A 22,148-nucleotide genomic window follows, 5' to 3' on the forward strand; every position below is an offset into this window, starting at 1 on the left:
GTGAATGGAGTTTCTCGAATTGGAATATATTTTTTTAAAGTACTCCTGGTAAATAAGAAATCCTGAAGATTATATCTGCAATGGACCTAATTTTAATTAATTTTTAATTGGAAAAACGACAAAATCCTTTTAGTTTGTCTGTCGCCTGAAAACTTTCGAACGGTAAATTCTGCGGTTACGGAATGTGTACCAGCTCATTATGCTTAGCTAATCCAGATGAATGTGACTATTTTCAAAAAAAAATAAATAAATAAATGAAAAAAAATTTTTTTTTGTAAAGCTAGTTACCGATAACCCTGAAATACCGAAGGTGCGGCGTGTCTCCCAGTGCAGCATCTCTCCCACAATTACCCTATTTCAGAATAATTGGCTAAAACCTGGCACGTGTGTGTTCTTTGTGGTGTTGAATCTCAATATGACGGTATTTTTTGTGTAAAAAAAATTCTTAAATTCTTAATTCTTATATAATTTTCAGGATTTCTTAGTTATGATGAGTACTTTAAAAAAATATATTTCAAATCGGGAAACTTCATTCACTGTAAGTGAATGTTTACTTGGGAGCTCCAGTTGTTAGTTACTAGGGCACGTGTACTATTTCACCCTGTCGAAAACAATTATCCGGAGACATTGTTATTGCAAGTGGAGGCGCGAACCGGGTATCCACCAGAAGGGCCACTGTAGAATTGCAACGGAATAATTGCATTCAGCATAGTCTTATTCCCACGAGTTGAAGGACTGTTTTAAACGCGCATGTTCCCACAAAAAAGAAGGGATGCACGCGCGACGGGATACGGACAACGAGCGTAATAGCGTCCGTTTAAATCAATTTTACGCGAGCCTCCGCCGTGGATGAAACGCTGAAACGATCCTAGCAGAGCGAGGCTTGATTACTTCAAACTGAATATCAATCTGGCCGAAAGTTCTGCGCCGGTCTGAGCAACCCATGCGAATTCCCTGAAAATAACAATGATCTGTGCCATGGGAGGCGAGCTCGACTCCAACGTTCGAACGCATTCGGTTCCCTTTAAAGTGACTTTTCTCATTCCGTAGATTCTGCTCGCGTTCCCAGAAGCCGACCCCGCCGCGTCGAGCGTGACGGCTCAACGGAGGACGACGTAATTAAACTCTGTTGGTTCTTTACCGGGACTGTACCATGTAAGTAAAGTCGCGCTGGAGAGGGGAACGGTAATAAATCCAGCAATTGCTGTAAATTGAAGAACTCCCGAGGGGGGAGGGACCTCGAGCGGCAGAAAAACTTTTACTTTGTCCTCTTGCCGCGGCTGTGAAATTCCGCCGGCCGCTCTACACTCCCCGAGCGTCCCGTTCCATGAGAATTCAGGAGGTGCCATTCCGATCGCTTTTTACCGATAATTGCACGCGCTGCCCTTAATCTGGCCGTCGCTCGAACGAGCCTTCCTCTTTAAAACGATAATCCGCCGCGAAGCCTAACTGCGTGTGTAACCCACATAAGATCGGGGAGGCGTAATCCACGGAGGAAGATTATTCAGCAGCGAGACTGAGCGATTATCGCTTTACTCGTCGCACGCTATCAATTTCAAAGGTACTCAATAACGAATCGATGGTGATCCTACGACGGGTATCGAATGCCTAGGAATTTACAGTTTACTGAGATCAATCTGTAGATATATAGCACTTTACAGAATTCTGTAAATTAATTAATAATAGATTTAGCTGTTGTGTGAAGTAGCGAGAAACTAGATCGACGAGCAATCTCGATGAGAGTCGCTGATCTAATCTTTTTCAGGTTGGATCGGCCCAAGATAAGCGTAGCCATCGCACGAGCCAGTAAGTAATCTGTTTCAACTTAGACGAGGTGTCCCGTAAATCAAGAGAGAAAAAGGTGCGAGCCTTTATTTAAAAGTGAGTTAAAAATGCGGCATAAAACATTAATCGTGACGCCTCATTTTCCACGGCAAAGGGACTTCTTGGTAGCGGTACGGATATCTCTTTAGGGGAAGCTCGAGTGGGATGCGCGTGCATCGAGTGGTTACTTGGAAGGAACTTCAAAAGAATTTATTCCCCCTTTTCGATTAATCTTTTTATATTGAAAATTCATCGCTGGTTGTGGAGACACCTTGTATAATACCATCGCGCAACGACTCATCCGTTCACGCGATGGCATACCTCGACGATCATAGGGACTCGTAGATCACGCTCGGCGATCACTCCGGCGGGTATATATTTATTAGCGCGTGGGCGAGCGATCGCGGCGCGTATTTGCACGCCAGTGTTACATTACCCTCCACTGGCCTCGGGGCCCGGCTGACTGAGCTGCGTTTGTATCGTACACAATCTTTAATACCATCTACGATTACTACCGTTCAGTCGTGGACTCAATTCCAACAAACATAAATACCCTTCATTTACGTAGGAGCTACCGGAGACGCAGATTATTGAGAGCGGCGATGGACATTAAACTCCCTCTGTCACCAGTGCTGAAGCTGTCTAAATCGTACAGAGGCTGCTTCTAAAGTTATCGAAATAATTGGAAAGAATCTCGAGCCCGTCGCTGGCTGCAGACAGAAGCTCCGTACTCAAGGAGCGGGAGTAAGGACCGTTTTCGAACGTGACAAGCTACAGGGTGTTGGCCCACGCGCGTGCCAGCCGTGGTCGTCGTCGATTTCGTAAGTGCACGTGTGCGAGGTCCGCACGGGAGGTAGAGTCCCGCTGCTCGGCGCGTTCTCCTTTTACGAGGAAAGAAAGGCAGCCCGTCCACTTTCCAGCGGCGTGCCACTCGCGAGCGCGCCTCCTCAATGAACGTACGGTTTACGCGTGGTTTTACTTTCGTAGCGCCTTTCGCTTTTCCCCGTCCCGCTGCTCGAGAGTTTCCTGGAAGACCGAGTTCCCCGCTTTTTCGCGCGTCACCGTCGCGTAGCGGTGTCACGCGTGTATTACACACACGGACGCTCACCACAGACCACACCTGTCCCCCGTTGCGGTAAAATGGCCGCGTATGGGCTGCGACCGTCGCTCGGCTGCGTCTGTTTTAATTTCTGGCTGCTGACGGTTGGGGTGCTGTGTCAGGAACAAATATCGCTGGGCAGTAGGTACTACGGCCGCGACGGTGTATACGTGCCGCCGAACGGGCCCGATCGACGGCCCGACACTTATGTTTACAAGGATAGGAGGTACGGGTACCGTCCCAGTTACCTGGACCCTGTTTACAAAGGACCCCCAAAACCATCCGACGACAGATACCTGTACGAGGTAAGTCTTCTAAACTGGTAGCTGTGTAAGTTGAGAACCTATGGAAATCGATTAGTCTATTTTAAAATCAATGACACAAATTCGTGGGAGAGATACTGGGCTGTCCCATACGCGGGACGTGTACAGCGCGAAGTAAATAGCGTTCAGTGTTTGAATAAGGGCTTGATACTTTTAAGGAGACAACGTCGAGGCTCCCTTTGCCAGGGGTGCTCAGCGGCTGGCGGGAAGATCTGCAAGGAAGAGAGCGGTCGGATTCGAAAAACTTGGACAGAGACGTGACTGTTGCTACCACTTACGGGCAAGTGCAAGGATTCAAAGTTTACTTGTACGACGACCCGCAAGCGAGACACAGGCCTTGGAGCGTTCCGGTGGAAAGAGTGACTAAGGATGTCAACGTATTTCTGGGTATTCCTTACGCGATGCCACCTACCAGGGAAGGGCGTTTCAAGCCTCCCAGACCTCATAGAGGCTGGCAGTTGCTGCAAGCTGTCGATTGGGGACCGGCTTGTCCTCAACCTAGCTCGTACACCGGTACCACTAAAGGAGTCAGGGACGTGGACGAAGATTGTTTGTATTTAAACGTCTTCACACCATTCATCGGTTCTGGATTAGCTCAGCCGTACGCGGTGATGTTTTATATTCACGGCGGAGAATTCACCCATGGAGCGAGTAATTTGTTTCCCGCTCATATGCTAGCTGCATTTTATAACGTAGTAGTCGTGTCTGTTAACTACCGATTGGGACCATTGGGGTTCCTGAGCACGGGAGACGAAAACAGCCCTGGAAATTATGGGATTCTCGACCAAGCTATGGCGCTGAGGTGGGTGTATGATAACATCAGAGCTTTCAATGGTAATCCTGATGCTATAACCCTTTTCGGACCTGGTGCTGGCGCAGCGAGCGCTGGATTGTTAATGGTCGCTCCTAGAACTAGAGAGATGGTCTCGAAAGTAATAGCCCAGTCGGGCTCCGCGCTGGCGGATTGGGCAGTCGTAATAGACAAGTACAGGGCACAGAATACATCTAGAGTGTACGCAGAGATGCTCGGTTGTAGCATAGAAAGCAGCTGGAAATTGGTGCAGTGTTTGAAAGACGGTAGGTCCTTCCTTGAATTGGGTAATTCTGAATTAAAACCGCACATTGGGACATTCCCATGGGGTCCTGTGCTGGACACGAACTATACTGTACCAAGCGATAATTGGTACGAAGATTGGAGAGCATCGGATTGGCATTTCTTCAAGGAGACACCCGAGGAAAGTATCCAAAACGACAGGTTTAAACAGAACCTGGCATACATGGCTGGTGTGACTACCCAAGAGGCAGCATATATTATATGTATGTATTTTAGAATTTACCGGATCATACGCACTATGTAGAGAATGCTTTTTTTCCTTTAGACAACAATGTAACGTTGGCGAGGAATCAGTATATAATCGATCCGGAAGCGTTTGATCAAAAAGTCTGGGAACTTGTTCTGAGATACAACTACACTCTGAATCCCCAAGGCGTCTACGATGCTATAAAGTATATGTATACTTATTGGCCAGACCCAAGAAATGTTACACACGTTCGGGACCAGTACATCAATGTAAGTAATGGAAATTGTAATCTTAATTGCATATGTACATGAAAGTAACGTTCTTTTATGTATCTAGCTGTTGTCGGATTTCCATTACGTGGCCCCTTTCGACAAGATTGCGAAACTGTTGGTGCAGAAACACGTGCCTACTTATTTGTACGTGTTGAATACAACTATAGAGGCATTGCAGTTGCCACAGTGGCGGAGAGTGCCTCACAACACTGAGCTTCTTTGGTTGACAGGAGCGCCTTTCATGGATGTCGGTAGGTGTAAAGTACTTAAGGGGGCAGGTTACCCTCAACAACCCAAAATCAGGCCCTTGTTCAAACGCACATTCTGAAGTAATAAATGAATATAGAGATATTTTTTATTTTACTTTTTAAGCGTCATTTCGTTGACTTTAATGCGCAAAAAGAAAATTTTAAATATATTTATAGGGAAAAAAATTATAAATATAAATGTGAGAACGTGTACGCGATGCACCGTTTGATGGTGAACACGATTCCGGACAGGTGAATGACCTAAAACACAAAGTAAAGGCATTTTTATAATCTGTAAGACAGTATCCATCTTGTGCAGGAAGCAAAATTTTGTTAAACAAATTACTACAATTTTTATGTCGATGTTTCTGCTTTTTTCCTTTTTTTGTAGGAAAAATATTTTGTATCTTTTTTTAAGAATTTATATTGAAAATGTGCTGCCAATACATGGAGGGGAATAGTTTCCTGCAGCTTCCTGTAAATTTCCATTCAAATCGTTCGAGCGGTTTTCGAGATTTTATGTTCACCGTTTTGGGAAACGTAGTTTCTGGGAAATCACGTTTAAAGTTGGACATCGTTATCCGATCTCATGTGCAGGCTTGTACATTTTTTAAAATTTTGGGGCCCGGTTGCGCTTAAAATACGTAGAAAAGATGTAACTAACGGAATATGCAAACATCCTAAAAACCAATTTTCGAAAATTTTGAGAGTAACCTACCCCATGAAACATTCTAATTCCGTGTATCGCAGAATCAGAGGATATTATCTTTCTAGAATTTTTCCCACAAAAATGGAAATTGCGGCGAGATATGTGGACAGACAGTGATCGCAATATGAGCCACTTCTTCATGAAGGCGTACGCAAATTTTGCAACATTTGGGTATGTTCATCGACACTGTATGAGTTTCTTACTTTTTCTCGTGCGATAGGAAGCGTGTTGTCTTTTTTTTGTAGAAACCCTACGCCGTCACAAATTTTGGGATTGCACTTCGACGTTGCCAGACCAGGACAGTTACGATACTTGAATATTAACACTACTTTCAACAGTTCGATCTTGTTCAACTATCGGCAGACTGAAAGCGCCTTCTGGTCTATATACTTGCCAACGGTTATTGGTCGATTGGTGCCCACGTATCCACCCGTTACTGAAGTAAGAGAGCCATTTACATTCGTCTCACTCATAAATCTGGCACGTGTATATTCACTTCGCTACTTTTATTATAGTATTGGTGGGAACCGAAGCAACCCTTACAGATTGCGTTTTGGTCAGTCTCTACGGCGTGTCTGCTGCTAATAGTACTCTCGGTGGTGTGTTGTATGCTTTGGCGTAATGCCAAAAGGTAAGGAAAGGTAAACAGAACCAAGCCCATATGACTGCACCGTATAACTTAGTAGCACTCGCTACATCTATGGCGCATGCGGGAGATGGTTCTGGTTATACAGTTAAACTATACATATTATTTCATGGTGACTATCACTTAGACAGTATCTATTAACTCCATGTTCGCTTTCAAATTCATGCAGCAAAACAAAGGCTGCGAGAGTGTGCGCAGGTAATCGAAGCACTTTTCATACATGGTGGTGTGTGGCACATCACTGTACATTTTATTGCACAGCTTTCAATTTATTGCCAATGAATCTCTGTTTCATTCGAGAGGCTACAATATCTTTATAGGCGACGTGTGTTCGTGTGAGGTAAAGTTCTTTACTCCCCTCTGTGGCTTGACTTTCAGACAATCTGATCACTACTATAGCGGGGACATCCTGATGGTTAGAGACGACGAACCCTCGGAGGGAATCGAGAATCTGACTCGCGCTTCGAAGGACAATGTCTACGAGTACCGCGACACGCCGTCGGTCAGATCCAGGATGCCGCGGCAAGCCGACGGGAAGCTTCAAGATCGATTGGCCCACAACAGGAAGTTCAGCTCCACCCCGTCGCTCAGAAGCAACTCCAACGTCTCGCTCAAGGACATGCGGTCCGAAGGGTTCGTCACCAGCTCGCCAAACGGCCACCCCAAGCTGAGCAAAGCGATGAGCCAGTCCTCCTTGCCCAAAAGCAAGAGCAAGACCCAGCTGGTCCAAGGTGTTCCACAGACAGCCGTGTAACACCCACCACCTCTGTACCTTCTTTCGCCTTATTTATTTCTCTGGACGAAAACACAGCGTGGAAAGATTTCTAGCGGGTCTACCTAGCTGGCGTTGTTGGAAAATGCTTGTAACTATGTTTATATGTGTTCTTACGTGTACGAGATGTTTCTGGACCGGCGAGAGGTATTGCAAAGATTGAATTTGAAACGAAGGAAGAAAGTATATTTCGCGCACATACACCTGTACTGACTTGTTTCCATGTTGCTTTCAGGTCTCGCAAATCGTCTTCGTAGACATTAAGAAACACCTCGTACGCAGGGAATCAGAAAGCCACAGAAAACGACTGAATTTTAATTAATATTCTAAGGTTCAGCTGAATATCTCATCCGTCCATGGAAACGTCGGTTGTTACGTGTAGGTAGATACGTATATTTTTTATCCAGCATTGTACATATCGAATAGTTATTTTATACCTTTTTTTATATTTTAATTTTATGTGGACGGACGTTGCGCCGTTTTAGGACATAAGGATATATTTCAAAGAAAACGATACACGCCACAATAGTAATATATTACACCGTTAATGCAGGTCATAATAGAGTAACGTTAACGAAGAAATTTAGTGGTCTGTACGGTTAGCGAAGTATGGATTGTCTAATGTCGTTTTTACCGCGAAAGGATATATAATATATATGAGCAGTGTATTCTTACGCGGCTACATTTATAGTATTATTAGAAGACACGCGTAGTGATAGTCGAATCGATCTCATGATTACAAATGTCACGATTTCATTGAACAAGTTCTAGTAATTCACAGTATCTCATTGTAGAGACGTATATTGTTATATCGAGAGAATTTATATATTTTTATAGACTGTAAGATACATTCCGTTCTAAGGAAATTTAATAGTACTGTACAATCGCATTTAATGTTAAGTCAACACTTACTGTAAGTATTACAGAATCAAAGAACACCGCCAATTAAGTTTTTATAATTGAAATACACTGTGCAAGCGAACTCGAGATCAGGAAATTCTTTTATTAAGGCCGTCGCGTATTTGGCGAAGCGCGGCGATACGAAGCGAGAAGTTCGTAAACAATTGCGCAGCGACAATTAATTATTAATTCGCCACGGTTGACCAAAATGCGCGACGGCTTTTATCATCATCGTGAGAATGAGTGACTGGTTTTCATTGCAGCAATATTCATTTCGGTCGTATGTCACAATGAATATACATTCCAGGAGTTTGTAAATAGCAATGATTAGAATTGATCCTTCCAATTCTCTACAAGTTACTCAATGAAAAGTAAAAGGAGATGGGACCAAAGACTGTACAAGTAAGAACCCAGAATGTGAAAACACAGCTGTGTATTTCTGTTTTTAAAACTGGGTTATTTATCGTACTATAAACTGTGCGTAGAAAAATATGTCTAAGAGCAAGGAGCGAGTGGACCGCGAGGGGCAGACTAAGCACAAGTTCGATCCCCTTCGCCTAGAAGTGAAATATCCTGGAACAGCGATACTACTCTTGCAATGCCAAGAACAGCCTGTACTTTTAGCTGCGGCTGCTGCATTGGCGAAGTATGGCAGCAAAGCGCAGGGGAATTTGCAGATTCTATTCGACCTTGAAATCGTGAATAGCGTGATTCCCCTGATCGAGCACGAAGACCTGTTCACTCGAAGGTTAATGACCTCCATGTACAAGACGCTGTTCATGATCTTCTAACGTACCATTGCAACGTGTAGATTTGCGGCGAAGCTACTAGCAGAAATGGTCAGCATTCCCAATGTCCATACCTTCTTGCTGGAATCCAATCACTATGTTCCACACTTCACTGAAGTCCTCGCCAACGATAAGGACCTGTTCATGCAAGAATTCTCATCGCTGATACTAGCAGAAATGTCGAAGGACATGTTTGGCGCAGCTCAGTTACTGGCCCAGTGCCCGAACATGGATTTTCTGTTCGAAAGGCTTCAGTCGCCTGACCCAGACGTGAAGAAGAACAACATAGAGATCATGTACAATCTGCTGCAAGATCCCACTGGAGCGGGGGCCATTATAGAGACAAAGGTTCTTCAGAACGAACAGTTAAACTTATCGCCTCCATTCTATTTGAGACACCTATTCCCTCGCTTTCAGAATTTCAACTTCAATCTCGTGTACAACCTTTTCGACTCACCTTACCCTGAGATCCAGAGCCTTGCAATGAATGTCGTGGCTGATCTGGTCAGCAGGAGCAAGGACGATCGCCTGCAGAATCTGTTCCGGGAATCGAACGGTCTCCAGGCTTTGCTAAAGTTTTTAGATGTAAGACCCAATCCCATGCATGCCTGTAACACTTAATAGTACACGTTTCCTGATCTAGAACGAAGAGTGGCAGGACCTCCATGCAGAAGCACTTAGAATCCTACAATTGGCTTCTAACAATGCTACAACTGTAGAGTTGCTCGACGATATTGGTGGCATTAAGCAGATACTGAAGTATATAGAAGACACACCGAGTTCCAAACTCTTCGTGCACGCCCTGCACGTAGCTATTTACCTTTCGCACAGCACTCGGGGCAGAAGAGTAACATGCGTTTTTAAATTGGATCTTAGAGCCTGAGGAACTATTTCTGTTGAATTCTATAGAGCAGGGCTGTAACGAATATTCGAATAATCTAAGTATTCGAATATTTACAGCTCTAGTATAGAGGAATTTAGATCTGTTATGTGGCCTTCCTTGGACTCTAAATAGTTAAATAGCCGAATATACATTATTAAGAGATAGATTTATTCACTCCAAAGGCGCTGTACGCGTATGGGATTGTCGATCACTTATTAGTCACATTGGCAAGCAAAGTGCAGTCCGACCTCTACGAGATCATTTGCCACGGTATCGGTATGATGACTCTCTACCACGAAGCTGCTAAACAACTCACTGAAAGCTACTGCATAAAAAGCATTTTAGGTACCCAAGAAGCCTACCATTTTCTTCGGACAATCACAGGTTTTAGTAATTTCCAATGTATTTGCAGAAATAGTAGTTAACGAAAGCCTAGAATGGAGTGCCAGGCAAGTGGGTCTGTTCGCCTTGCACCAGCTATTGCAATGTGATATTAAGAATTGTGACGACCTCTTGGACCTCCAAGGACAAGTGAGTAGCCGTAGAACACTCGTACAAGTAGAATTCTCATTCGGAAAAAGAATATTCTTTTACGGACCTCAGAACTATCTTCTTCGGCTGATGAAGCAACCAGGGGACAAGGTTCCCGCAGAAGTCCTAGTGTTATCTGTGGAATGCCTAACAATCATTGCAAGGAATCAGGGTCTACGAACCATCTTGATCAAAGGAGATGTTATCGATGCCATGTGTGCATCATTTGATGTAAGTCAAAGTCTAACGCTTTGTACTAAGTTTAGCTATTGAAATATCTACATCAAGCTTGTCCCAGAATATTTAAAATAGATATAGTTCAATCAGAATTTTCAGGCGCTAACTTTAGTGTCTCTTCTACTTTCTATAATTTGAAATTCATATGCAAACATCTACTATAATTCGAACTGCTAGTTGACGTCTCCATCAATGGACGATTACAAAATCGCCTGCTGCAACGCTCTATCCCTCCTGTGCCTGGACGAAGCCGGAAGAGCCGGTTTTCTGAAGGCCCGCGGGCCGAGCAAATTATATAATCTATTGTGTGACGTGAGGTCGATTCCAATAAGGAACGCGGCCGCCCAACTGGTTCAATTATTATGCGCGGATCCGGTTCTCTCGAACGCTTTCGTCTCTGCCAGATACTTAAACTAGTAAGTTCTTCTGGTCCTTCGACAATGGAGCATGAGAATTTCTATTCTTCTAACGATTTTCAGCATGCTGAACAACCGATCCACCGCGAGAACTGTCCCATCGTGGGACACGTGCATAGAGGCCCTCTTCAACTCTCATCTGCCTATAAAGTTCGCCTTCACAGGACGACTGTCTCTGCACGACGTCATCAAGGATGGATTTTACGTCCTCCGAAGAAACGCCTGCCCGTAGGACACTCACACATTCATTTGTTTCCTTCCCTTGGATACTTTGGACCTTCATTTCCACTTGTAATTTTATTTCAATTAGATTTCCCGTATTGGATGACATCTTCAAGTTCCAAATTTGTCCCATGGAGCCAGTGTACGTGGTGAACTGCACTCGACCTCATTCATCGAACTCTGAGGAAGCTCAGGAAGCAGAGTTGGATCGGAACGGTTTAGAAAGTGATGAACTTTATCTGCTTTGCTTCTTCGCTCCTTTGGAGAGCGACGGGTGCCTAGATTCCAGCTGCCTTTTGCCTCCGCAGGGTTGAACCAAGGGAATATAGAGGACGTGGCTGATAAAGGGGTTTTCATGTCCTCTATGATCCTACACATGGTGAAGGATTCGAAATTTGGGAGTCTCCAGTGCGACCCTTGCCTCTATGACTGCATAGAGCTCTTCAAATGCAAGCTTATCGCTGCAGAGTCGAAGGAGTACGTGTCCTCTAAACCAGTGACGAGCAACCTTTGGCCAGTAGTGGGCCAAAAGTGGAAACTTAAAATACTCGAATATACTAATCAAAGAATTTTAATTTCTGGGGAGAATTTGTTATTCCTGACATAGATTTACAATTGAAACAATTTCGGGCCTGCTCATCACTGCTTAAGCAATCTCCGTTAGCTATCAGCATCCAAGTGTCTTTGACTGTTATGCAACGTTTTGATGCAGAACGTCAGAAACGAGACCAGACTTGGTAAATGTCAGCTACGTAGCTGAACGGGCGAAGATGTTGGGCAAGTTCGTGGCCCAGCAGATGTCAGGGCCCGATCCCCTCATCAGATGCGTGGACCACCAGCTGGAGATCCATCTGAAGGAAATCAAAGACAGCATAGAGACCAGCGTGATACCGCTGGGGATGCTCAGGGTCGGCTCCTACTTCGAGCGAGCCTTGCTCTTTAAAGTGATAGCCGATAGAATACATCTACCTGCTGCTTTGGTGCGCGGAGAGTATGGGAAGGCTTGGATAGAAATAGCAGTGCCTCAGGTAAAACGTTAGACGCGAGTAGAAATAATTCATGTTGAAAAACATTTTATCTCATAATAATACCGCGCAGACGAAGAGTCCGCCAGAGACTTCCTTTCAAGCCTACGCCAAGAAGCACACCTGTCCAGAATTTATAGTAGTACGTGAATCCTTCTACTCCTACCCACAAAAGGAAGAAGACGCAAGCAAGGACCCGGCCCCGATAGATACCCGTCAATTCGTTTTCCCAACGAAGCTATTGAAACCCAATTTCATCGTCGACTTGATGAACACGCCCGGGGATCTGATTCCAATTGGCAGCTATTCAGCCGACACGTACTGCGAGAAGCAATTAGTCTGCCACAAACTATGCCTCCATTGATGGTTCATAATCTAAAGGCACTTGCGTGAAGCATTTATTTTCTTAAGATCGAATCTATTACAAAATCACACTCGCATTATCTCTTTGGGCTGTAGAAGGTCGACGATGGCTTAACAGAGTCGCACGATAATAAAACAGGATATTATGTACACTATTTTCATGTCCATAGATGAGTGTGAAGTAGCTAATCAGTTATCGTTAACCGATTAATGCGCCCACGTCCACTGTGGCAATGAATTATTGACCGCTAGAGTAGGGTACACGTTTCACTTGTCAAAACTTCTTAACGAAGTCGGATTGAATCATTGAGACATCATCTCGGTGTCTGCCCGAGCCTCACCAGCCCGAGGAAGGTCTTGTCCGCTTCGAGAAGGACGAACCTGGAGGAACTGCTCACTTCCTTCAATACCAAGACGTCGTCCTTGTTCAGAACCGTGACTTGGGCGGAGAAGCAGGACTGAGTGCTGCTAATATTCCTGTCTGGGTTGTAATTCTGAAAAAGGTTATTCAGAACAGCTTTAAACAGCCCTAGCGATATCGAATCGATATACCCGCGCTTAATATACGTGCCGTCTTCTTTCCCCTCGTCAGCTCATCCCCTCCGTAAAATGTAGTTCACTCACCGTGCATTGCAAGATGGGTCTATTGTTAACCTCCAGGTGGAAGCCAGCCTCCTTGCGATCGTCCATGTAGTGAATCTGCGCGTACACCAGGTACAATCCATTCTGATGCACCACGAGACTTCCATTCTCCTTCATCTCAAGGTGTTGGTTCATTTTCAGGCCCGCCACCCAGTCGCTGGGACTCCAAGCTTTGAAGACGCTCTCCAAGTGGCGGACTCTGCCATTGGCGGCGTGCTCGGCGTCCGCTTTGCCGAGCTTCCCTTTGTCAGCGCCGTAGTGAGCAGCCACGACGGGCGTGGGTGACCTGTAGTTCTTCCTCAGCCTGCGAGCAGACTTCTTGGGCTTATGTGTTACTATTTCGCGGCTCGAGGCGTGCCCCTCTGTAGAGGAAACCGCTTCAGCGGAGTCTGGGAACGAGAGGGTGTAGTATTTCTTCGGTGGATGCCTTGATGAAGCGTCCATTGACCTGGAAACGCGTATCGTCAGTGGAAGACCTATAGCGAAGTCGTGGAAAGGTAGAACTCACCGGTCATGCTTCTCCTTGGCGCTCTTTCCCTCAGGATTTCCAAGATGATCCAAATCAGAGGCTATCATCCTCGTCGTGTGATCCCTATCAGGGTGTCGATCAAGGATCGGTCTCCTGGCATCATTCTCTTCACCGCCAATGGATCGTTTACGCTTCAGAGCTGTCTCCCACTCCAACATAAGCTTCCTAGTGCTGTCTGAGCTCAAGACGTCTCGCTTCTGCTTAGTATCATTCTTCAGCTCCAGCGCTTTGCTTCCAGAAGCCTTCTTCTTCTTCAGTTCCTGGTCGCGCTTCGCTTCGGCCATCTGTACAGCTGCCAGCACCTCCATCATGGCCTTGTCCGAACTCTCCCGGGGATCTTCGGGTGAAGGCACCGGGGAGAACGTCGACGAGGAGTCTGGGAAGTCCGATGTCCTGGCACCGTAGTTAGGCCGCGTAATATCCGGGTAACGGTTGTGGAAAGACAGAGAATCGTCATCGTAGGTAGACTCGTAGTCGGCGTACTCGATGTCCGCCTCGCCAGGGTCCTCGTCGTCCTCGTTGGGGTCTTGCGCGTACAGCTAAAGAAGAAACAGAGACGAGGAATGTGATTAGCGTAAGATATTCCATTGACTTTCCTCCGAATTAATTAATCAGTGCGCAGTGGGATGCTCTGCAAACATTGAACTCAGATTTAAGCCAGAGATCCATAATAACAGTTATTTTTCAAAATTTTCGAAAAAAATGCGTTGAGAAAATATTAATTTTTATTCAAATGGAAATCAGTCGTCATTAAGTTCTGCAGAAATTTTTCGAAAAATGAAGTGATTAAAAATATTAAGATTTATCTGTATTGGTTACTGGTAACAATTATTGTATTCGGAAATATTTTTTGCTCATTAATAACCATTATAGACGACGAAAATTGTTTTCGGTTACGAATAACCATTATCGATGACGAGAATTTTTTTTGTTTAACCAATATCGATTGAAGGATTTTTTGGTTACGGTTTAACCGATATCGATTGAGGGATTTTTTTTTGTTACCGGTAAACAATATCGATGGCGGGAGTTTTATTTTTGTTACTTTCAACCACCATCAATTTTTATTACCCTAATAGTACTAATAATTTGTATCTATGAACGATATACAATGAATAATAGAATTTATATGTTTTAATCAATAAAAACGGATCAGTAGTAATTATACATTTTATTAACTAATGCTTGAAATTAGTATTAAGTTTTACAAATAATAATTTCTGGAAATCGAGAAAAACTAGCCTAAAGATGGTGATCTTTGATTTATACAAAAATGAGTGCACTATAATTTTCGAGGTCGCTGATTACGAATCTGAAATATACCGTAACCAAAAAAAAATCCCGCAACCGATATTGGTTATACCGTAACCGAAAAAAATCTCGTCATCGATAATGGTTATTTATAACCAAAACCATTTAAAGAAAGATATTAACTCTTATGCCATAACTTTTAAAATTTAGTTATAACAGTCTCTGATTTAAGCTAAAAGGAAGAAGTCTTAATAAAGATATGTATGGGCCATTAGCACTCTCTTCTTACTTTAAAGCTTCCATCTTCATATTATTGATCGACGTTCCTCGAGCACACCTTATCGCCTATTTTTATGGCATTTTTTATCGTTAGATTAACAGTGACCCAGCGGATAAGGGCAATATTAATCTCAACAGTTAAACTACTGTCCTTTGCCTCGTTATCAGACTCAATTAAATAGCTCCAGAGGAATCTTTAAATTATCGCAACCATTATGTAAGTTATCGCCCGATTGTTAATACGAATCTGTCAAATGAAGCAACAGGATTTAACTTAAAATCCCGCGCCTCTGCAATGGACTTATCGACGGAGCCGAGGTCATTAAAACGATTTTCCCGCGCTAAAGGAAAATTCTCTGGAGATAATAGCTTTGCTGACTCCTCATCTAACGAGACTCGTTGCAATATCTCCTGTTGATAATATTCCAACAGTGGTTCTTATTGACGCGATGGGTAGTTAGAAGACGATAGAATGAAAGGCGAGCGAGATTGCAATGAGAATTGCAGTGGTTAGATTGGTAGAAATTAAGTGAACTCACTTTGAGTGCTAATAAAGACTCAGAGCTGGTAAGACAGTGATAGTTATTAATAGTACCGACTGACCTGCTCCTCGAAGGCCTTAAGTTCGTCCAAGAGGTCCTCCTTGAGCAGTCGATGCTTCAAGCCCTCCACGTCCCTCTTCAGCTCCTCTATTTCGTGTTTATTCGCCAGGGAGCAGCGCAGCTTCCACGTCTCCAAGCCCAAGCACAGAAGAGCGATCGTCAGAGCAGCGACGCTAAGTATCGTGTTCCTGTCGGGTCGAAAACGATGCCTGTTGAAGCCCCGCTCCAGCTCCGACTGCGAGATGCTCAAGTTTCCCCTGGAGAAGCTCAAGAACGAGCGCGTTTCTTCCTTAAGCGGAGCGTCGTTCATCAGCTTCTGCTTCACCTTGGCGACCTTCGCCTCTGCCTCGGGCAACACTGAGGTCATTATAATCTAACGAATGACACTTTGTGCAACGAACAATAAGCTACGCCAGCACTACGAGGTAACGATCCTTCCTCACCACCCTTCGTTTCCCTTCTCCTTCTATGTTCAAAGATCCCCAAAACGACTCGTCAGAAATGCTTCCTTGAAACCTGCAGCAACCATCGCTAGAATCTCCCCGAACAGTTCCTCAGGATTCCTTCTCCATCGTCGGATGCAGTTCGAAGGGCATCACGCCTTGTATGTGTGCCTTAGGGTATTATCCAATGTCATCCACGTGCCTTTATCTTCGTAGTTCTTTTCAGTGACGCGCAATCGCCGAGGGGATATTCCGCGATGAAGAAAGCAGTCTAATCAGGTTTTCTTCTCGTAGCAAGATAGACGGGGATACCCAATATGGATGTTCAGCGGCATGGAAGTTAATAAATTCCAATTTCGTTGAGAACACTGTGGAAACGGGTTGTTACTGGTGTCCCTTTGGCGCTGGCAACCGGTTGTTCACCTGACTCCACGATTTCGTAAGCCCTCGATGAATCAAGACGTTAAATGTCCCTCATCCTGGCCCTCTTTAAAACCTGTCCGGTGGGTTTTCCTCCCCTCTGCTGGGAAACTCGAGGCAGGCAGAGTATCGAGCAGAATATTCGACCCCTTGACTCTAGTCCCAACTTTCCTTTTGTCCCTCGCTCTACTCCTACTCCTCTCGGCTTCTTCGACTCCCTGCCTCCGACTGGTTTAATTTTATTTTAAAACACAGAGGGATTAGCGCAGGATTCGCATCAGGAGAACTCAGCGATACTCGATTTTTCGGTCTCCTGGTTTTAAAGTCTCTCAGAGTGATGTTTCGATGCACTTTACCTCGGACGGGGCGTTTTGAAGAAGCGACCAGCGTGGTCGAAAGTCTCGAACGTACTGACTCGAGCGAGCTGAACGCGATCGAGTTTATCAGCGAACCGCTGGACCTCAGTAGCGTGGATCAGTGATCCATCGGGGAGCAGCAGCCTCCCTCTTCAACTTCGATCCGAACATAACTTCGATTTATATGACCACGGTCGTCATAGGAGCTCTAGAGATTATAGATCGACAGAAGAATTCTGTTAAAAATCAAGAGCTTCTATCAGGAGCGTGCAACGATAAAGGAGGTAACACGAACATTCAATTACTTAGAATACAACGTCACTTCCACGAATGAACTGGAATTTGTATTATGAAATACCGCAGTGATAGACGAACAAGGAACAAGGTGATAAGCTTTTAAAAAGAATACCAATTTAATTCGTTGAAACATTTAGTTCTACATCGTAATATATAAAGCAGAAAGTGTGTGTGTTTGTCGCCAAAAACCTTCGAACGGTAAACTCTGGGGTCACGAGATATGTCCCAGCTCATTATGCCTGGCTAATCCAGACGAATGTGACTATGAATATTTTCACAAACAAAAAATAAATAAATAAAAAAATATTTTTTGTATAACTCAGAATCTAAATTTCGGGTGAAGCCGAGTAGTAAAGCTAGTGGAATTATATAATATTTCGAACCGTTCATAGCGTCCTTCGCGCACCATTTAAAAATACCAGTGATGTAAGAGTGTTAATAAAACGTAGTAAAATGGTAACAGTACAGAAACGTCCTTGCCCCATCCTCCTCGATTACAGCCACCAAAAAAAAGGCAGCTCGTATACGTAACAATTCGCCGTAAAAATCGTTGTACGACCGCAAGCTGTGTTGCAGTCCCGCAGGGGCAGGGTCGCTCGATGCTTCCTGCGCGATAATCTTCGTCGAAGCGAAGTTTCTCGGAGGGGGGGCCGCTTGGGCCCTTTCTCACGGGAGCTGTTTCGCCAGGGGACGACGGTTCCAGGAGCAGAGGTGTATCGAATTCCTGTACGTCGGCCAGGAGAATTCGGAATCGGAGACGTCGCGGAGCAACAGCGGAGCGCTGACATCACTGGTGATAAACTTCCACGCCGTGGGATCCTTTCCTGGAACATGTACACTCGCTGGGAAACGTGAATAAGAAGTGGGCGTTCGTGCATCCTCGTAACACGAGGCGCGCACAAGCGGCGCATTAATACCGCGAAATGTCAATCAGTCGGGCATTGCCTACTTCAAGCCTGTTGCACACAGGGTCAACCGTGTTTGGCTGTATAGCGCCAATTTTTAATATTTATTTAGTTCAAATTAACATTATTTATTGAATAAAATAATTAATTCTTCCTTGCTAACCAATTATTAGTTTGTGAAAAGAGTAACGCTTCTTAACAATAATAACCTATACTTTAGGGGAAAAACTCTAGGAAACTCTAGTAACTATTAGACGCTACAGGTGAGTTTATAGGAAGTTGCTCCATCGTAGGTTATAGGTTATATATTATCGCGCCGAATGTTGTGTTGACGGGGCTTCTTGTTCAGCCATGATTGTAGATTTGTAAATACAGCGAATATTCACAGTAACTCAACGTTTATATAATCTCGGTTCGACACAATATTGACAGCAAATCAATCTCGACATAAGACTGTCGTCTGTAGCCGTCTTCTTACTTCAGATGCGAGCACCAGCAGGTTATAAATACTGTTATACACGGTGCCCGCAACAATATATTGGGTTGTGTTCAGTTCTGAAGTAGCTAAGGATTATAATATCAAAGTGGCATCTGCAACAGATGGAAAATCGGTCTCATACTTGTTCTTTAGAACGAAACACAGAGAGTTTGCAATTACGTTAGAGAGTAATGTCCTCGTAGAAAGAAAACGAAATGCATATCTTCCACGATCGAAATAATCGCGCGTCACATTGGCCGATTTCTGCAGGCTTTGTTGGAGTTATTTGTGGAGCTTCGAAGATGCCCATTATCTGGCGTCGCATGCGTCAGCATTTACGTTTGTGACGTTTTCTTCTGCGTACCTTTCTCGCGTATTATTCTGTGACGATCACCTCTTCGTCCAAGTCGACAGAAGCATTCATTTGGGTTAATTTCTATAATTCATAATTGGAAGACCCGTGCCGATATTGAATGCAACGTGCAAAATGTGAGATTAATTCCGAGAAACAATCCACCGTGCACGAACGTTGGATGCCTGCACGGTGGTCTCGCATTGCGCGCCGTGTTATCAGAAATTCCGTAATTACGATCGTAATTAGCCGCTGCGCGATGTCGGGCTGTGTACGTGCCTTTAAGCGTGTCTTTAACCCGTGTTTGGTCCGTGTAGGAAGACGAAATATTCGTGATCCGTATCAATTTACGTCTGATGAGTCGAAACGTGCGCGCTCGCTGTCAATTATCTCATTCAGCCTTTCTCCTCGTTTCGAGGTGTCTGCCTACTCGCTATTTCCACGGCTTTCTTGCGTTCCACGTATTCGATCCCGAGAGGCGAATCCTATTTCTTTATATTGCTCTACGAAGCTGAATAAATAAATTCATCCGTGGCATGTATGCTTCTGTCACGTATATTCGTTTTATTCTATTTGCGAATAAAAGAAGGCGATTCATTGGCCCGTCGAGAAGCATCAAGCATGTCCAACATCTGACAATGCGACGAGTATTCAACACGATGCGTTACCGACAGGAACAACGTCAATTGTTTTCTCGCGTATGTAGCGATTATTTTAAGTACCTGTGGTTTAGACAGCCGCCAACTAGATAATGCGAATCAGATGCAGTGGTGATGATAGTGGAGAGATGTAATATCGTGGGTTCTCGGCTTCGATCCACGCCACTGCATCAATCCGCAGAGGTTGAGCTTCGGGTCTAAATATAAGTAGACGCGAAACGCAATAAAAAAAAGAGTAAAGAAAGATATTTCGGAGTGTTTACTGCGGGAGAGCATCGGAACATCTATGTGGGTCTCATACTTTTCCTTTTTTCATGACTGAACAGATTGCTTGGTAGTTAACGCGTTTTTGCTATGTGGTATAAAAGGTAATGATCTACTTACATATATCGTTGGTTTAATAATTAATGAAAGAACTGTGTGTAAGTAGTATGATAAGCAAGTTTTTAGTTAAACGCTGTTTTGTACTCTTTAAGGGGGGATTCTCGTCTGACAGCCCCCTAAAAATAACTGATATTTAAGAATTTTTTTGGACAAAACTGTTGGTCATATTGGATTAAACGCTTTTGGGATATAATGAGGCTTCTTTAAAATTGCAGAAAATATATTTTTTATGTCGAAAATTCTGCGTCTCTTCGTTAAACAGTCGCTGTCTCGAAACATCTGCGCCACTTCTTGCTCTTTGATTTGCTCTCCGGAGACGTTACTTCGTGCCATCTCTTTCGACGGCATGTTCTCCTGTTACAAAGCTCAATTTTGTGCATTCTGAAAATTTTCGCCAGATTTTGGCCAATATATCAGGAGAACATGAAGTGGAAAGAGGTATTCTGAATTTCAGCTTCGAAGGCATCCTCGATTCTCTCTCCGAAGACGTTACTTAGTGCCACCTCTTTCGACATCGTGTTCTCCTGTTACAAAGCCCAATTTTGTGCATTCTGAAAATTTTCGCCAGATTTTGGCCAATATATCAGGAGAACATAAAGCGAAAAGAGGTATTCTGAATTTCAGCTTCGAAGGCATCCTCGATTCTCTCTCCGAAGACGTTACTTAGTGCCACCTCTTTCGACATCATGTTCTCCTGTTACAAAGCCCAATTTTGTGCATTCTGAAAATTTTCGCCAGATTTTGGCCAATATATCAGGAGAACATGAAGCGAAAAGAGGTATACTAAAGGGTATAGCCGGTTAAGATGGTCAAATGTGCCCTTGAATCGAATTCGACTCACGATGAATCATTCGAAAGCTTATTAAAAAAGAAACATTTGTGGCAATTTTCAACTTCGTATCTCCACCCGGAGGGTAGTAAAGGGCAAAAATAGGAAATCAGGTTTTTGCGGGCCATTTAGAATTCCGAAATTTGTGGGAAAAGGTCATTTTTGTGAGAAAAATGAAATTGTGTAGGTCTTGTGTCCACAAGTGCTTAATTGGCTGAAATTTTGAAAATAGGTTCTTTTTTGACAAAAATGATGATTGCGAGAAGGATTTTTTACTTCAATTTTTTTTTAATATTTAAGTGTCAATCCCTATGTTACCGACCGTTTTTAAAACCTAATCCAAGCCTCTAACTTTGGTCATTGTAATTTCTGCCGCCTTGGGAATGTTTTATATTTTATTTTGGCATTCCGACCCAATGCAAACCAGTCATCCTAATATCCGGCGTCGAACAGAGTCGGATTGTTGTCGGAGGCCCCCACATACCCAACAGATGGCTTAAAGTACCCTCTTCCTAGCAAAAAATTATGTTGCAGGTTGTCCTCCTTTGGGGATTTGAACCTTCACCAAGCACGGTAATTATTTGTTTTAAAAATTTTGCCCATTATACAATATACTGCACTGCGTCGGTAAGATAGGGAATGACATCAAAATGGTAAAAAAAATCATATCATCAGAAATCCTTCTCGCAAAACATTATTTCTATGTAAAATGTAATATTTTTCAAAATTTCAGCCAATTTGGAGCATGGGTGTTTTCGGAAGTTTAGCCCCTATATTAGCAAACACAAGTAATCCTCTCGATACGATATTTCAATTCCCTGTTACAGGGCCGTCTTATCCAATAGGCACAGTGGGCACTGTGCCTAGGGCCGACGAAAGTCCAAAAATGAAATTTTAAATGAGAATGTATTCTAATATAACAAAAACAAAATTGAAAATATAATTTAATTTAAAAAATAATGTAAATATATTAACAATTGAATGACGTGAACAATAAATTGAAAGGACTTACAAATACAGTTTTTAAGCAAAAGTGCCTAGGGCCTACGACGATCCCTGCCCTGCTACGAATCGAACCGTTACGGACTCCCAAAGGGACGATCAAAAGGATCCAGGTCGATTTTACGCGAAAGCAGGATCCGATGGCCTTGAAAACGAGTTCC

At 43.8% G+C, this 22,148-nt stretch overlaps 3 protein-coding genes across 7 annotated transcripts; 2 read left to right on the forward strand and 1 right to left on the reverse strand.

Moving 5' to 3' along the window:
- Window positions 1-2,055: 2,055 nt before the first annotated feature.
- Gli (carboxyl ester lipase-like protein Gli) lies at window positions 2,056-8,181 on the forward strand. 5 transcript variants are annotated; one of them, XR_013085522.1, is made up of 11 exons: window positions 2,062-2,305; window positions 2,393-2,645; window positions 2,812-3,228; window positions 3,405-4,563; window positions 4,626-4,816; window positions 4,884-5,070; window positions 5,842-5,947; window positions 6,022-6,217; window positions 6,292-6,407; window positions 6,801-7,341; window positions 7,430-8,181. XR_013085522.1 is itself a non-coding variant. In XM_076814362.1 (10 exons), the coding sequence occupies exons 3-9, from the start codon at window positions 2,965-2,967 to the stop codon at window positions 6,409-6,411; spliced, it is 2,223 nt and encodes a 740-aa protein (XP_076670477.1). In that variant the 5' UTR covers window positions 2,056-2,305; window positions 2,393-2,645; window positions 2,812-2,964; the 3' UTR covers window positions 6,412-6,417; window positions 6,801-6,932. The 5 variants fall into 5 exon arrangements, 4 of the variants coding, with proteins under 4 accessions (XP_076670477.1, XP_076670474.1, XP_076670475.1 ...); XM_076814362.1 differs by lacking the exon at window positions 7,430-8,181 and having other exon boundaries at window positions 2,056-2,305; window positions 6,292-6,417; window positions 6,801-6,932; XM_076814359.1 differs by having other exon boundaries at window positions 6,801-8,181.
- Window positions 8,182-8,337: 156 nt separating this feature from the next.
- Window positions 8,338-12,780, forward strand: LOC143370069 (armadillo repeat-containing protein 3). Its single transcript, XM_076814684.1, has 12 exons — window positions 8,338-8,842; window positions 8,906-9,467; window positions 9,526-9,690; window positions 9,948-10,110; window positions 10,178-10,296; window positions 10,369-10,527; window positions 10,711-10,949; window positions 11,013-11,177; window positions 11,260-11,396; window positions 11,480-11,648; window positions 11,884-12,206; window positions 12,244-12,780. Exons 1-12 carry the CDS (start codon window positions 8,586-8,588, stop codon window positions 12,558-12,560), a joined length of 2,775 nt encoding a protein of 924 aa, XP_076670799.1. The 5' UTR covers window positions 8,338-8,585; the 3' UTR covers window positions 12,561-12,780.
- On the reverse strand, window positions 12,573-17,243 carry Egr (TNF superfamily member 12 eiger). The gene is made up of 4 exons (XM_076814381.1): window positions 15,864-17,243; window positions 13,710-14,269; window positions 13,184-13,649; window positions 12,573-13,053 (listed from the first exon to the last, which is right to left on the reverse strand). The coding sequence occupies exons 1-4, from the start codon at window positions 16,227-16,229 to the stop codon at window positions 12,874-12,876; spliced, it is 1,572 nt and encodes a 523-aa protein (XP_076670496.1). The 5' UTR covers window positions 16,230-17,243; the 3' UTR covers window positions 12,573-12,873.
- Between the last annotated feature and the right edge of the window lie 4,905 nt (window positions 17,244-22,148).

The sequence above is a fragment of the Andrena cerasifolii genome, chromosome 6, assembly GCF_050908995.1.
Source record: "Andrena cerasifolii isolate SP2316 chromosome 6, iyAndCera1_principal, whole genome shotgun sequence".
NCBI classification, from domain to species: Eukaryota; Metazoa; Arthropoda; class Insecta; order Hymenoptera; family Andrenidae; genus Andrena; species Andrena cerasifolii.